A 16,497-nucleotide genomic window follows, 5' to 3' on the forward strand; every position below is an offset into this window, starting at 1 on the left:
AGACTGACAAACAATAAGACAAACAGATGGATAGACAGACGGATAAAAAGATACACAGACATACTGACAAACATATGTAGATAGACAGCGACACAGCCATATAATCAGAGAGACAGACAGACTGACAAACACAGACAGGGACTCACAGCGACTGTCCGTGCTTCACTTTGATGTTGCCCACAAACTCGTAGAGGTGTCGGTTGGGCAGCTCACACTCCACTGTCCCGTCCATGCCGCACAGGTCTCTCTCGCAGCACAGCCCAGCGGTCGGGGGCACGCCCTGCCTGATCTTCAGGTTGGTCTCCCCGTCCAGCTGGGCTGTCTCGATGTAGCACATGGCTTGGGGGGCACTGGAGGTCCCGCGAGAAAACAAAATTCATTTGATTCTATCTAAAGTAAAATCACGCCAACACGTAAAGAGAGGTACATTCTTTCTTTTTCTTTAGTTTGCATGGTGAATGCTCTTGACACAGCACACACATTAAAGTCAGTAATTATAAAGGTCTGAAAGTAATTCTTTAAAGAAGAATTTGAAAAAGAAGTGGGAACAAGGCCCAATTTCATATAAAGTTGATATGATAGCAACTCTCGCTGGAATGGCAATTGTCATGACAATGACAAGAATCCAGCTGCCTGATTGGCTGTTGCTATGGAAAGTTGCCATTCCAGCAAGAGTTGCTATCATACCTACTTTTATGAAATGGGGCCCAGATAGAGTAGAAGAAGAAACATATATGCCACACAAAAAGAACAAATGTTAGATCTAAAGTATATTCACTGTCTCTTTCCAGCATGTTCATGCAACTGCATGTCCAACAACAGAAAGTAAAAATTATTTCCTAGCCTTAAAATGATATCCACTGTCCAGTCAGCATATTTCTGTGAACTAGATTTACAGTTTTTCGTCAGTGTTCGCTTGCTATTGTTAGTACCACTTCTTTATTATATGACAAAATACCATCATGTCTTATTTCCAGATTTCCCTTTAAAGGGATGGTATAGTTTTGGTTGAGAAGGGGATTCAGATTTTAACTTTTTTCGAGATAATTAGAAACCACTTGGATGAAATATTTAAGAGCATACAATCTTAAGAGGCATTCAAAGTCTATTTGATGAAAATCGGTTTTGAAATGGCTGAGATATCCAGAAACAAAGAAAGCGGGATAATAGGTGAGACCCACCTTTTATTAGGACCACTTTGTTTTCCTCTGGTTTTGGATAGCTCAGCCATTTCAAAACTGATTTTCATCAAATAAACTTCGATTCCCCATAGAATTGTACATGCCCTTTCATATTTCAAATAAGTGGTTTCTAAATGTCTCACAAAAAGTTAAAACCTGAATCCCATCTCCACCAAAACTTTACCATCCCTTTAAAATGGAGGAATGTATCTTCTTGGAGGAAGTGACTTGACCCTTGACCTTTGACACCAGGAAGGGCACTCTGACTCACCTTGAGGCAAGGAGGACAAGGTCAGCTGGAAAGAATTCACCTCGGTTGACCTTAACCACATCTCCAACCACCAGCTGTGAGAAGAAGTAAAAACAAGAGTTGAATTCAGCTCCTTAAAAACTTACTGTTTACCATTGGGAGCAGTGATTTAAAAATGTTTAAGAGTTATCACATTTGATACATAATATGTGTACTTCAGTTGCATCACAAAACACTGTACCATATAAATATTTTGCAATAAAACCTAAAATATATGGAGATATCACTGTTTTTCTCACTAAACCATAACTGCAGATGATTTAGTCTGGAAACAATTTTATTTCAACTATTGTTCACATTTTGTATACAATAGGGTCTACTGATTAACTTTTTTACACTGGTTGTTTCTATCCCTAATTCACATTTTAGAACTATTTTGAAGCACTAAAGCTGGGTTTTTGTTTCATCTACAAATGGTAAACAATGCCTAAGTTAACAAAGTTGTAGCCTTATTTGGGTTGTAATTCAAACAGTTCTGACATAAATACGTTCATCTTCTTTTTTTTTATGCTTACAGAAAAATCAGAGATTTTCACGAACATGAAACTTTTGCAAGTTGCCAAGATTCACAAAAGTAAAACACACGCGAAAGTTGTTGTTTTTTTGTTTGTACACACAATGCAATGAATGTCAGTGCCAATTCCCAAGAGTTTCCTGCTGAGGAGAAAGGTTGTTGACTCCAATTCACGGGAAAATTTCATGCCGCTAATGTTTTTGGTTACACAGTGAGTTTATAGAATAAACAATGACTTGATAAGGAGGCTATCACAATTGCTGGACTATTATGAATTTAACCAAACAGCATCAAACCAATGGGAGCATTTGATTTCAAGCAATGATGTCATCTTATAGCCTCAACTGATTTACATGTAGGATGAACACCTACCAGTATATCATGAAGAAATGAGAACCTTTAAAAATCTACTTCATGTGCTAGGCTAACTACATGTATCTGTATGTTTTTCATTGCAGTTACAGGGCTGCTAACCTCTGTTCATAAAAAAAAAAGAAATACTCTCGCACAGCAATAGGCACATAGCATTTTGAACACAAAAATAATACTTTCGTAATTTTAGTGAGAGAAAAAAAAGACAAACTAAATATTGTAAAAAAAAATGCCATATATTCAGCGAGTCTCATTTTTCATAAATCAGGGCTTCAAAACAATTTTGTGAGTGTCAAATTTGCCATCATGGAGTGCAGTTAATGAACGGAGAAATGTACACATGTATGTCACATTCATGTCAAGATCAGACAAAACTTTGCATGTTTTTAAATTCATGAATAGCACCGGACGTGCAAAATTTGCAAAAATAAACACTTCACAAAATACATTTTGCAAATGGCATAGATAGTAATTGGCAACTTTGGATTTTATTGATGACTTTGAGACATGAAGACTTTGAACACCTTCAACTACAAAATTCTACGTTCCTGTCACATCAGCATACAATACTTCAAAGTATGCCCTGCAGTATGCCTTTGTGTGTGTATATGTGTATTTTAAGCGTATGTGTGAAAGTGTGAGTGCATGTACATGGAGGCATTTGTGTGTTTAACAGCTGGTTTGTCAAGATGAATACATGTAAGTCAATAGGACAGGAAATAAACACACATATCAGGTACATAGTTGGCTGAACTGATTTGGTAAACTCTTCATTTGAACATCCTCTTTTAAAATGACAATCTACTACTTGGTAATCCCACTTTATTACAAAATTTACCATTTTGTCTGCCAGTGCAATATAACGACTTGCTTTAATATAGAATCATAATAAATGGAGTGTCAATATCAAAGAGCTCATTATCAGACTCTGTTTGAAAAAAAGACACTCATATCGATAAAGTCAAGTTTCTTGATGAGACTGGAAATATTCACAGATCCCAGAGTAATAGGCAAAACACAGCAATAATCAAAAGTGAATTGAGTTTTTAGGCTATCTGTTTTATCCTGTCATTGAACAATACAATAATGATTTTTCCAGCTCTGTGAATGGTGGATCTGGACTCAAATGCCCTTGATTTGTATCAAAAAAAAAAAAAAAAATCATCTGTGATGATTCATGGAGACCAATGTAAATATAAATTGGCATCTATAAATAGCAAACAAAACACAAGGCCCATACACACAACCAGCCTGACAGACAGACACACACACCAACTCACACACACACTCACATACACCCAAACACAGAAAAGCCACACACTTTGGCCCGGAGCTTCGCCAATCTCGCCCGTGGTGCATTCCAATTAATTTAAACCAGTCGCGTTGATCGCACAAAATTCACGAAGTAAATGCCCAGGCAGGAATTTCTGTACCATATGGGGTAAGGGAAGCGTAACAGTTGTGCGCAGCGTAATACGCAAATCCGCACCTCTTATGTGAAAGGACGTCATTATCAGTCCTGATATATCAAGTGACGATTCCCGTCCTCCTATGCATGAAATCTATTTTCTTTCCCCGCTCCCTGCCCCCCCCCCATGACCATTTTCCAATCTACACCCTAATATCCACGATCTCCACTACAGCCTACAGTGCAGTATGGTTGTAGCAAACTGTATAGATTGCCCGTCAGTTGTCCACAAATCTATGCTGTAGCTACACGCTTAAAGGGATGGTATAGCATGGGATGAGGTGAAGATTCAGCTTTTGACATTTTGTGAGATATTAAGAAACCACTCTATGAAATGTTAAAGAGCATACAATACTATCAAAAGGGGAACTGACAGTTTATTTAATGAAAACTGGTTTTGAAATGACTGAGATTTCCAATAACAAGGTAAAACAAAGAGATCCAAACAGAGGTTGTGGCCTGTTGCCTTTTATTAGGATTGCTTCTTTCGATGTCTCAGCCATTTCAAGAAGAATTTTCATCAAATAACCTGTGAATTCCTCTAAGAATTACATGTTCTTTCATATTTCACAAGAGATTTCTCACTATCTCACAAACACACTTACACAATAAAAAAAAAGATGGAATTCTGTAGCACCATCTAAACCAAACTGTACCATCCCTTTAAGGCTGATGTCATCTGAAGCTGGACACTCGCTGCTCCTTTTCCCAACCTGCTGCACAGCTGTTCACACTATCATTATACGGTATGGGCACAGATGGTTTTCTATAGAAATATAGTAAATAGGTAGAGTGAAATTTGCGTTGTGATTGGTTGGATAGCATCACGTGATTGTGTAAAAATTTTGTTATAGTGGCACGACCGTGCCACTATAACGCTTGTGACAGTGCGTGCCTACGCTTTATGTACGAAGAGATTCGCGCAAGGCCTAGGCAGGGCCGCCGAGGGACGTAGTAAGACAAGGCCAAGCATTTCAACGTATGCGCGTGTTGAGCTCTGAATGTAGGAGTTTATAAGCGAGTCTGCTCTGTGATGTGCAATACGCATACACGACTGTACTAGCGTATCGCACGCTGTGTACGTAAACTACGGTAGGTGCGGTTAACTCTGCGTACAACAAGTGCAGTGCCGGCGGTACGGTGAGTCTTGTTAGATCTAAATTAGGGCCTAGACCTACGGAAATGCGTAGATCGAGGAACCTATTTACTATAACAATTAGTGCATGTTCTATTGATGCACCAGTACTGGACTATAGAACTCCAAATACTAAATTATCCCTCGTGCAGTTCTATTCACCTCGGCCTGCGGCCTCGGTGAAACAAAACAGCACTCGGGATAATTTAGTATTTGTCGTTCTCTAATCCAGTATAGTGCATCATAGAGCATAGTAGGCTTGCTAAGGGCGAAAAAAGGGGTGATCGTTGCATTTTATAGTACAAATGTCCTATTTGGCACACATGTTCCTCGGTACAATTGGAATTTTTTCATCTAAAGAGACAATCTGTATCTATGCAAACAAGCCTTAATTTGCATAATTTATGCAAAAATACATATAAAAATTATCCAAAAATATATGTGCATCCAGCAGAAATACCTAATTTGGTAGAATTATTCGATAGAGTATGTGAAAACGATTCCTGCAAAAATTGATGTCACACCTATGTAAAATAAACATAAAATTTGTATAATTATGCGAGTTATGCAAATTGATTTTTAAACAATGAAACCCCCCCCCCCCCCCTTAAATCTCACCCTAGGTAGATATAACCCGTTAGAAACACTCTATGAAACAAAATGAGAAAAGAATTTGAATAATTAAACCATCTTTACCAGCTAATTTACATAATTACTAAAGAAAGTAAAGTAAAAACATTATTTTTAGAGTTTTCCTTACAGTCTAAGAACTTCATTTTATGATAAAAACTACCAAAGTAGGATGCATATCCTTTTTTGGTCAAAAGGAAATGGTTTGTAATATCAAAACACTATTTATCTATGAAAATACCATCTAATTAGTATTATTTTGCATACTAATATCCAAATGTACCAGAAGTAAATGGTCAAGGTCGACTTAAGAAAGTTGCATCAGTTTACGCGATAACTCAAGACTGGATTAAGCAAATTTCACCAAACTTGGTCCAAGGATGACGTATGATGGGGCTTTTAAATAAGCTGTTTTTAAGTAAAATCGGCAAGAGGTTAAAGGCCCAAAAGTTCAAGGTCAAGGCAAAATTTCATTATTTCTCCCATATCTATACAATGCCTGAAGGTATTTTATTGAAACTTAGTGACTGCATACATGTACTACCAAAATAAGATTCACCAGAGAGTTTGAGGTCAATAGGTCAAAGGTTAGGTGAAAATGTTAAAATTTCACTTTTTCTTCACTGTATCTCGCAAATGGTTCAAGGTGTCTTCATGGAACTTGGGGCTGGCAGGGATTTTCTAGGGAATGCAGGGGTCATTTGTCAAAGGTCAGGGGTCAAAGATCAAGGTCGATTGGGCCCTCAAAATTTCACTATTTCCCTCATATTTTGCGATGCTTGTAGGATTTTTCTTGAAACTTAATATATTCATGTATTACCTAATGGAGATTCTCTGGAAAATTTCCTTCCAAAAGGTCAAAGCTCTGATGAAAGTGCAATATTTCACTTTTTCTTCCATATCTTGAATGTGAATCAAGGTATCATGAAACTTAGTACATGTTTGTGCATGTTCTGCCTGACAGTGATACCCTTGTTGATTATCGAAAAATGTTTTTGTTTCCTCTTGATAAGTAGGAAAGGACATGGAATTCAGTGACATGGTATAGTCATCACCATCACTGCATTTGATATATGGGTCGCATGAAAGTTAATTTTGGTACACACATGTATAACCTCTGACATTTTTACCTTTTACATTTTTACCTGTGTATTCTTTTTTTTTTTTTATTTCAACCTCTGACATCTTTACACAAAACCAGTTAACATAATCATCTTTTGGAAAAAGCTTCAAGATCATGTAGATCATGATCATCTATACAGGTATTAGCTGGTATGTGGTGGAACATAGCATTCTCTGGACCGCCAGGGAGTTACATTATCCCAAGGGAAAACAATGACAACCAGGAAGAATATGACAATTACGATCCTCGTAAATAACAGTAGCATGTGACGATGTGTTGACAAATCACATCCTGGTAATTGTAAAGGCCATCTATTATACTCTTTTATGGCTATGAACATATTATTTCTGCTTTGATTTATTGTTGAAATTGACTGATTTTAAGTCAGAGACTAAGATTATTTGACTTAAAGTATAACATCTCCTACATTGTTCACATGACAATTCTTGCATAAATTATTGCCTTATCAAAATGTTATTGTGTATAAATTTCCTAGCATAGTTTCCATGCCATAGCAGTTCATAGTATACTGAGGGAATTTTTTTTTTTTTTTCAGAAACAGACTTTGTTTCTAACTCAAGCTTGTAAGTTCTTAATACATTGTATGTGCAAATACCCTTACATCCACATAATTTGCACAAGTTTATAATCAGTTTGATGTAAAAAAAAAAAAAAAAAAAACTCTTATTCGCTTGGTTGCCTACAAAATACAATGACAATCAGAATTCACACTTTCACTATGGTAGTGTTTTTTGTAATGATTTTCTAACCATGATCTCAGTTGTGTATAGTAACTGTTTGCAAGGGAAAAACAATCCTTTTGTAAGCAATATTGTTCCGATCTTGCATCTGTTCGGATGTAGGCCCTACTGTTATATTTGCATAATCATATTCAAAGAGTGTCACTATCGATTGCTATTTTTCCCATCCTGCAAAGCATTTATGCAATGAGGGAAAATTGATAGTAAAAATTATTTCAAAGATCAATATGTTTCGAAATTTCACGTCTTGTATACTTATTTACATAATTTCTGCATAAAATGCCTAAGTTAATTAAATAATATGGAAACAATTTAAGCAACTGAAAAGTGTTGTTGTGAGAATATTGTCTTATTCTATTAGCTTTTTGGATATTGAGATCAAAGTCATTTATTAAGACATTTTGTCACATAATTGCATTTTGTTTGTTCTGATTATCTATGTGTAGGTATTGATATGCATGCATATTATGCAAGTAACAGGTTGTTTGCATAGAGACAGTTTGTCTCTTTAGATGACTCATTTGCTTTTGACCCAAGGGACATCCATCCCAGGTTCAAACTTTGTACTTCAAGATCCAGCGCTTAATCGATTAGAAATTCTTTCAAAACTGCAGATTTTTGCACAATAACTTGCATAATTATGCAAATTCTATGTTTATTTACATAGGTATGAAATGATTTTTTGCAGGAGTTGTTTTCACTTACTCTATATAATACTTCTACCAAATTAGGCATTTCTGCTGGATGCACATATATTTTTTAATAATTTTTATATGTATTTCTGCATAAATTATGCAAATTAAGGCTATTTGCATAGATACAGAGTGTCTCTTTAGATGAAAATTTTTCAATTGCCCTAGGGAACATCTGTGCCAAGTAGGACATTTGTACTATAAAATGCAGCGTTTACCCCCTTAGCAAGTCTACTAGCATGCACTATCTGTATAATATCTCTTCTCCTCCGCTGATCAGCAACTTTTGAATATGTCTCTCCCTCATTCTATGCCTCATTCTCTTCCGATCTTTAAGGGATCATATAGTTTTGGTTGAGACCTAACTTCAGGTTTATAACATTTTTGGGGTGAGATAATGAGAAACCTCTTATAAGATATGAAATAGGATGTCCTTCCATGAGGAATTCAATGTTTATTTGATGAAAATTGGTTTTGAAATGGCTGAGATATCCAAACCAGAGCAATCTTAATAAATTATGGGACCCACCTTTTATTACGATCGCTTTGTTTTACTTTGTTTTTGAATGTTTCAGCCATTCCAAACCCAATTTTCATCAAATAAACTTTGAATTCCTCTTAAATGGTATGCTCTGTACTATTTCATAAGCATTTTTTTTTGTATCTCACAAAAAAGTTAAAAGCCCAATTCTCATGTCCACCAATACTGTACCATTCCTTTGACTATCATGACTATCAATCCACTTATCTATTGAACATTACCTACAAGTACTGTATGTGCAGTCAAACCTGCCTCAGCGGCCTCCTTTCAATTTTGCCCATACCTGTCCCCATCTTCAAGTATAGTTGGCAGCAAACAAAATCCTATATTCATGAAACATTTTATCAAGAGCAGTTTTGACTGCAAGACTACTAAAGCCAATGCTCAAAATAATTCCAATAATATTATTGATAATAATCAACAATGCTTACGTAGCCCGTTAACACATAGTGCATCTATTTCCCTATGCATTCAAATGGTTGCAGATGTCAGCCTGACCAAGCACACTTCTCAAAATTCTGATCACGATCTCGTCTTTGGTTTCCTACATGTACCATCATATTATTATCACCTCCCCTCCCACCCCCCCCCCCCCATACTGACTATTGCATGAACACACTGCCTGCTGATGCAAGAAATTGGAAGCTGCCTACAAATTTCAGAATCACATCCTAATGGTGCCCTCATTTGTGTTCAGTAGATGCCGCATGGTATTAGATTACCCTCTATTTCAGCCTTGAAAGAGTCAGAATGATGAATAATAAAAAAAAAAGAACAAAATCCTCCAGTACTTTCTTCACCAACCGTCAACTTTTGATATTTCAAATGGCATTCTCTGAAAGAGCACTCTCTTAACACTGCTATTCTCTCTTTTCTTTTTACATGAATGTACATTTGTAGATCTAGAATATTAAGTACAGTCCACTCTCAGCATAATATCCTGGAAAAGCAGACTTTAGTCTGACGTCACGGTAACAGTGTAAGCAGACTTTGGTCTGTCGTCACGGTAATGGTGTATATACAATGTTATTGTGACATCAGACTCAAGTCCACTTTTCTAGGATGTTATACTGAGGTCGGACTGTACCTAGGATATGGGGAAACCCCATCCGTTTCTGTAGTCCGGCACAAGCCTTCATCCTGTAACATGACTTTTGACCAAAGAGTATAGAAGCTACGCTAAGAGGGTATACTCTTGCGGTTTCGCACGCAAACGGGTGTAATACGCCATGGAGCCCCGCGCGCCCCTCATGGAGCCCAACGGCGGCCATTTTAGTAACAAAACCGCAATCTTCTTAACACGTGAGCCTATGGAGAAAACCCTACCTTCCTTTCATTTTCTTCATTTTAAGAAAAAACACAGCGGTAGAATTGTGTTTCAGGCCTCAAAATATCAGCAGAAGTATATTTTCTGTCGATAATTAAAAAAAAAAAATTTGAAGAAATGTTATTACTTTTTAATCTGTAGTCCTTCAAAGATTGTATTTGAGCTGACAAACGCCATCTACCTCTTTCTCTCTCGGTCTACTTTAGCTCAAACTTTGTGGGACTGCATATTGGAAAATAAATGACATTTCTTCAATTGCATTTCATGGTTAGACAGGAATGATGCTTCTGTATGACAAAACGAAGTCCTAATTACATCTTTTCCCCTGTATGCCCCCTAAAAAGGGGGAAATGAAAGACAGACAAACATCACTACTATAAAATCAGGGTTATGATCACATAAAATACGCCCTCTATCGGTCATTCAGCAAATGGCGTCAGTTTTTCGCCCATGAGCGTACTACGCGAAATCGCGAGAGTAAGCCCTCTTACCGTAGCTTCTATACTCTTTGCATTTGACCAAGGTTGCACCAAAAGCAAATGACACTGCTGTCATTATGTGTGTAAAGTTTCAGAAAGACACATATAACTATAAACTATTCATAAGAAGAAATATAAATCTCATATCTCAATGCCTAAATGAATTTAAGAGCAAGTCAAAGCCATGTTTTAAAGGCTTAAATGAATGAAATCAAACAAATCTTTGGTTGAGGTTTCATCAAAACTAGAACAAAAATATTCAAAGAAAGTTCAGGACTTTCAGAGTTTCAGATGTTTTCATAAGAGAGTAACATTAGCAGCAAACCAAATATGCAAATTGGAGGTGATGATGTCATCACATCACTCAAAAGTCTTCTACTACCTGTTCATATATCTTCACTGAAATTCCATTTTTCTTTTTTCTTTTTCTAACACAAAACAAAACAAAACAAAACAAAAAGAACAAGTCTGGTGACAACATATCAAGAATGACTTCTACTAGTTCCAAAGAGAAATGAGATGCAACAGTTGCCAAATCCTCAATCAAGAGCATCAATTTTGAGGGATGATATTGAGGTTTGCTGAAAAAAATCACAAATCAAAATTTTCAGGTGAATTTGATAGATGTATGTAGACTTGAGAAAAAAAAAATCTGAAATCAGATCTAAATCTACAGAATATCACACCTGAATTTTACATGAACAAACCAATGGAGGAGTTGCATCATCATCCCCATTGCCTTTGCATAGTTAAAATCATATCATGAACTTCACAAATCAATAACTTTCCTATTTCACGTTGCAACATCTACGAAAAATCTACCATTACGTTTTATTCTATTCATTAGTCAATTTGAGCAGGGTGTGGAATTGTGCTTGAAGTGCATCTAAAATATCTAAAATCCTGTTAATATTCTCTATGATATGTCTTCAGTAAGTAGCCTCACCTTCACCAACACAAATCAATCAGACCTTGCCCACTTCTCTTTGATTAGTTCAGTTGATACCACGATGCATGAGAGTTACAGCTGAATCATTAACAGAAGGCATAACCATGAGTAATATTGAAACTCCCATTATGACTTGAACATTATCCTTACAAAGGGTCATCACAAGAAAGCATGATGTGAAATTGACAGATAATGCCACACAGCGTATAATTCAATAAAAGTGTCTCCTTGAGTCCTGGTTTCACTGCAGGAAGTTTTACAGGAATACACTCCTCCAGAAGTTATTGAGTCCTTTCCAAACACACACAGAAGCCCAAACCTAGCATGCTGTACTTGCAGGTTGGCAATTCTAGCACTGTTGTGGGAATGATATGACAATATAGGGCATTCTAAAATATTGTCTCTCCTATGTAATCACACACACACAAAAAAAAAGTTCATGATAACATGTGTGTAAGATATGCCCAGACAATATCATATGAACATAAATTTTTTGACTTGAAGTTGAAGCTACAGGATCACACACCACATGCTGATTGCAGACACTTTTTTTACAATACAAAACTAGGAGAGAAAATTATAAGTTCAATATCCTCCATATCTCTTGATATAACAAGGCTTTGATGTCAGAAGTACAAGCAGACCAGTATACGATTCAGACTAGAGTCAATCAAAACAAATTTCTCAATACCACCCTGGGTCTTTAAATCAAGATTGCTGGTTTGCCACGATGTCTACATCACAAATTGCTGACTCAAATCTGTCTTTTCTCTCAGATCATGATAAAAGCTAAAAATGTTTTCTTCTCTTCATTCCCCTGCTCTCAAATCCTGATAAAGGTTCTATTGTAAAACTAGAAATGTTCATATACATAAAACTTTTGCAAGGTGCTAAGATTTATGAAAGTTCTGCCTACCCAATGCATTAATATGCCAGTGGAAATTTGCAAAAGTTTCATGCACGAATGTTTTCCCCTAAGAGTGGTTGCCATGTAGATTTAACATGTTTGACTGCACATGAGTTACTGTAAAACTAGAATAGATTTAGTCATGATACAACCAGTATTCATGTTTGATTGCACCAGTGACAACGACTCTTTAAATTTTAGACAAATTATAGAATGTCTAAAAGTTTCCAGCCCTCTTCCATCGTGCATACTGTCATGCATACTGTTTTTTAAAAAAAAAAAGTTTCTACAACTGGAATTTAACTACCAACGACGACGCAGCTACATTTGTAGTGAGAGCTAGAATGCGCAGCGTGTGCGGAAGAGAAGAGATCAAAGGGTAAAACAACAAAAGTTTAGTCATGTGACCTCCCCCCCCCCCCCCCGAGAGGGCAAGAGGTCAAAGTCATGGGTGTTCTTTTTTTCTACCATGCTCACGATTGCTTTATGACATTCCCATGAAAGGTCTGATACTCCCTCAATTTTCATTGACTGAATGGATATCAATTCTTTCTGAAAATTAAAATTAAGCCCCCCCCCCCCACAAATTAGGAGTACAGTTTTCTCTCACATATTATTCTTTCCATGGGCACTCACTTTGTTGCCTTGACTATCACTGATGGGACCATACCCTGTATCCAAAGCTCCTTTCCCTCTCCCCTCCCATCCCCCCCATGCAATCCTGGGGGGGGGGGGGGGGGGGGGGGGAGGGGAGGGGGGGGGGGGGGGATAGATTGACAATGTGAATAATTCCTCCAGAGTAACATACACACAGTATCACTTAATGGTTTTGTTACCAGCAAGGGTCATTCAAAATTCATAAAGTCATCATGATTCTCAAGCAAAGACATGAATTAAAGTAGATTCAGTTATTATTGAACAGATGAATAATACATTCCTCATACGTGAGTTTACCAACACTCCGTAGAGACGGTTGTATATATAGAAACAGGGCACTGGTTGTTAATGTGCAGCATGGCTCATCTACACAGGGGTCTGAGTTAGTCTGCCATATTGAACTTTTACTTCGAATTAACACAGAAACTAGTTGCTAGCCTCTAAGTCCTAACCTTTCACTGTGCTGATGTTTAGCAGCAATTAACGCTTTCTTCCTTGGAAGGATGTGAACACCTAGTGTACATCTGCAGACATACATTCACTGTGCCATAGACTACAGCCATCATTTGCCACTTATCATCTGCATGTGAAAATAGAGTCTGATGAGGGAGACTGCCACTCTCTTTATTAGCTCCCTTAGCAGTAATTGCTACGAGGTATGAGTGTCAACGACAAATGCACCGAAGCTGCAATTAGCGCGAGATTTCTATCCGGCGATGCAAAAGTGCATGACCGTAACGAAACATTGCGCAAAACCGCGCACGAGAGCAAGAACAAGCTACTGGATTTATTGCTTTCTCAAACAATGCAGATGTTACATCGGGATGAAATTCTCACGCTGGCGGATTTCAGGCAGTTTCCAAGAATTGGGATTGCTTTCAACTCCAGAAAGAATACATTTACTAGTACATTGCAAACCAACAGCAAAGCCATGTTGTCTCCTTTTGTTATTGTTTTTTGGAAGTGCAATTTAGTTTTTGTTTTTGTGTATGTGTGTCTGTGGGGGGAGGGGATGGGGTTTGGGGGCTGCCTTTCTGCCAAAAGCACCCACAAAATCATTCTGTAAATGTGTGTAAAGCATACTGTAACTCACATTTTCCTGCTATGAGGTGATTTGGAGTTTAAAGGTCTTGTTTACCATTGGGAATGGTGATTTCAAAAATGTTCAAATTATCACAATTGATGCATATGTGTAGGTCAGTTGTATCACAAAACATCTTACCATATAAAAATTTTGCAATAAAGCCTAAAATATAAGGAGATATCACCATTTTTCTCACTAGACCATAACTGTAGACAGTTTAGTCTAGAGACACAATTTTATCATAACTATTGTTCACATTTCTTTTTACATTTAACAATACTTCAAATTGATTGTACTGATTAACCTTCTTTTTTTTTTTACACTGGTTGTTTCTATCCCTCACTCACATTTTAGAACTATTTTGAAGCACAAAAGCTAGGTTTTTGTTTCGTCTGCAAATGGTAAAATTGTGCCTTTATCCGTCTAAGATTACCAAGATTACGGACGTTATGAAGTCACACTGATGATGTCACTTACCTCTCGCCATTTGATGTGCACAAAGGATCCATTTCTTAGAACTGTAAATGAAGATAAAAATGGATCTTATATGTAAGGGATCATACCCGGGGTAAAATGTGAAGCTAAAACTTGACAAATATGTACAGCATACAATTCAAATGATCTGCATCTTTTATCCAATGTGAATACATAGGAATACCGTTTAGTGTTGTTGACAAAAATGTCACCCACTTGAATTAAAATCAGACAAGTAAATCACAAAACCACATTCCAGTTGTTTGTCTGTTTGTTTGTTTGTTTGTTTGTTTGTTTGTTTTTTACAAAACAAAACCTTATTTCACGATTTAAGCTAAATTTTCTACGAGTGACCGATTCCGCAGTGAAAAAAAAAAGAAGACCTGAATAGTGTACTTGCACCACAAACAAATACAGCAACACATTACAGTATACTTATTTTTATCATATACTCAAAACTACAGGAAAACGAAATTTTGTGCTATACTATTTTTCGTCATTCAGTACCCCTGAACTACATTCAATTTAATTCATAAAGAACTCCATGATACAATATTAGAGAGTAGCATGACGCAATCCTGTATCCCCTCTGTTACTGATTCATAGTGTGGCCATGACTATCTGACGGCTAAGATCAGACGCACCGACGTACATCGCAGTCGTTGCCGAGTCGTCAAAATGCGAGTGTGACATCACAAAGAGGAAAAGCCCCGTTGCCTGGCAACAGCGACTCACTGCCCTAAGGGCCCGTCACAGACCCTGCAGTGCATCACTGAACAGCTGCAATATCTATTTGGGCAGACTTACATCTTTTTGGTTCAGTTTTGTCTCACTTATCTCTTCCTTCATCCCACTGCTACCCCCCCCCCCCCCCAATATCTAACTTTTGCATATGGCCCTTTAAGTCATGTGCATTAAAGGGATGTTACAGTTTTGGTTGAGATGGTGATTCAGGCTTAAACTTTTTGCAAGATAATTGGAAACCACTTTATATGAAATCTTAAAGAGCATATCATTCTAAGAGGAATTCCAAGTCTAAATGATGAGAATCGCTTGTGAAATGGCTGAGGTATCAAAAAAAAAAAAGAGATTCTAATAAAAGATAGGTCCCATCTTTCATAAGGACCTCTATGTTTTTGGATATCTCGGTCATTTCAAAACCGATTTTTTTATCAAATAAACTTGGAATTCCTCTTAGAATTGTGTGCTCTTTAATATTTCATATAAGTGGTTTGTAAAAGTTAAAACCCAAATCCACATCTCAACCAAAACCATGCCATCCCTTTAAGCTACAGACAGGAAGGCACTGTACAGAGCTGGGTATCAATTTATCTTATGCCAGAGGTAATAGAGGCACTATTTATATACTGCAGTCTGAACATAAGCATACTGACAAAAATAGCATGAAGACTGGGAGGTTCAGTGAAATAAGCCAGTTCACAGTTCCAATCTGAGCATGTGCAGATAAAGGTCATTGAAGACCTTCTCTTGAAATGGATTTGCAACTGAGGTATTCAAAACCTAGATAGGGCTTCATGACAACTGTGTTGTAAATGAACCAGGTGCAGATTGGTATTTACAGGTGAATGTGCATTCTTTTCAGCAACATTAACAAAAGACATTCATGCAGCACTGACATGTAAATTACTACTTCCTGCATGGCTGCTTCCAACTGTTCTTTTTGAAGACTATTCCATGTAGGCCTATTGCAAAGTCTGTGGCTGGAGAGGTCATTGCAGACTAGTGCTAACTGTGAACTGGCTTATTCTCTAGTTACCTCAAGTAAGTTCTTGTTTAGCATACTGGCATCAAAGCCACTGAGGCAAGGCACAATACTGGTTTTCTTCTAAAATACCAAATTATTATAATTACTATCACTACCGACATTATCAT

At 37.1% G+C, this 16,497-nt stretch overlaps 1 protein-coding gene across 1 annotated transcript in view; it reads right to left on the reverse strand.

Annotated features, from left to right (window-relative positions):
• Positions 1-16,497, reverse strand: part of LOC140234874 (probable phospholipid-transporting ATPase IA) — a 75,247-nt gene that overhangs the window by 41,070 nt on the left and 17,680 nt on the right. The window contains exons 6-8 of the mRNA XM_072314921.1: positions 14,608-14,648; positions 1,453-1,526; positions 147-350 (exon numbers count right to left, since the gene is read on the reverse strand). Of these exons, the coding sequence (XP_072171022.1) occupies positions 147-350; positions 1,453-1,526; positions 14,608-14,648 (319 nt within the window). The remainder of the gene's footprint in view (positions 1-146; positions 351-1,452; positions 1,527-14,607; positions 14,649-16,497) is intronic.

Source organism: Diadema setosum, chromosome 11 (genome assembly GCF_964275005.1).
Source record: "Diadema setosum chromosome 11, eeDiaSeto1, whole genome shotgun sequence".
In the NCBI taxonomy this organism is placed as follows: domain Eukaryota; kingdom Metazoa; phylum Echinodermata; class Echinoidea; order Diadematoida; family Diadematidae; genus Diadema; species Diadema setosum.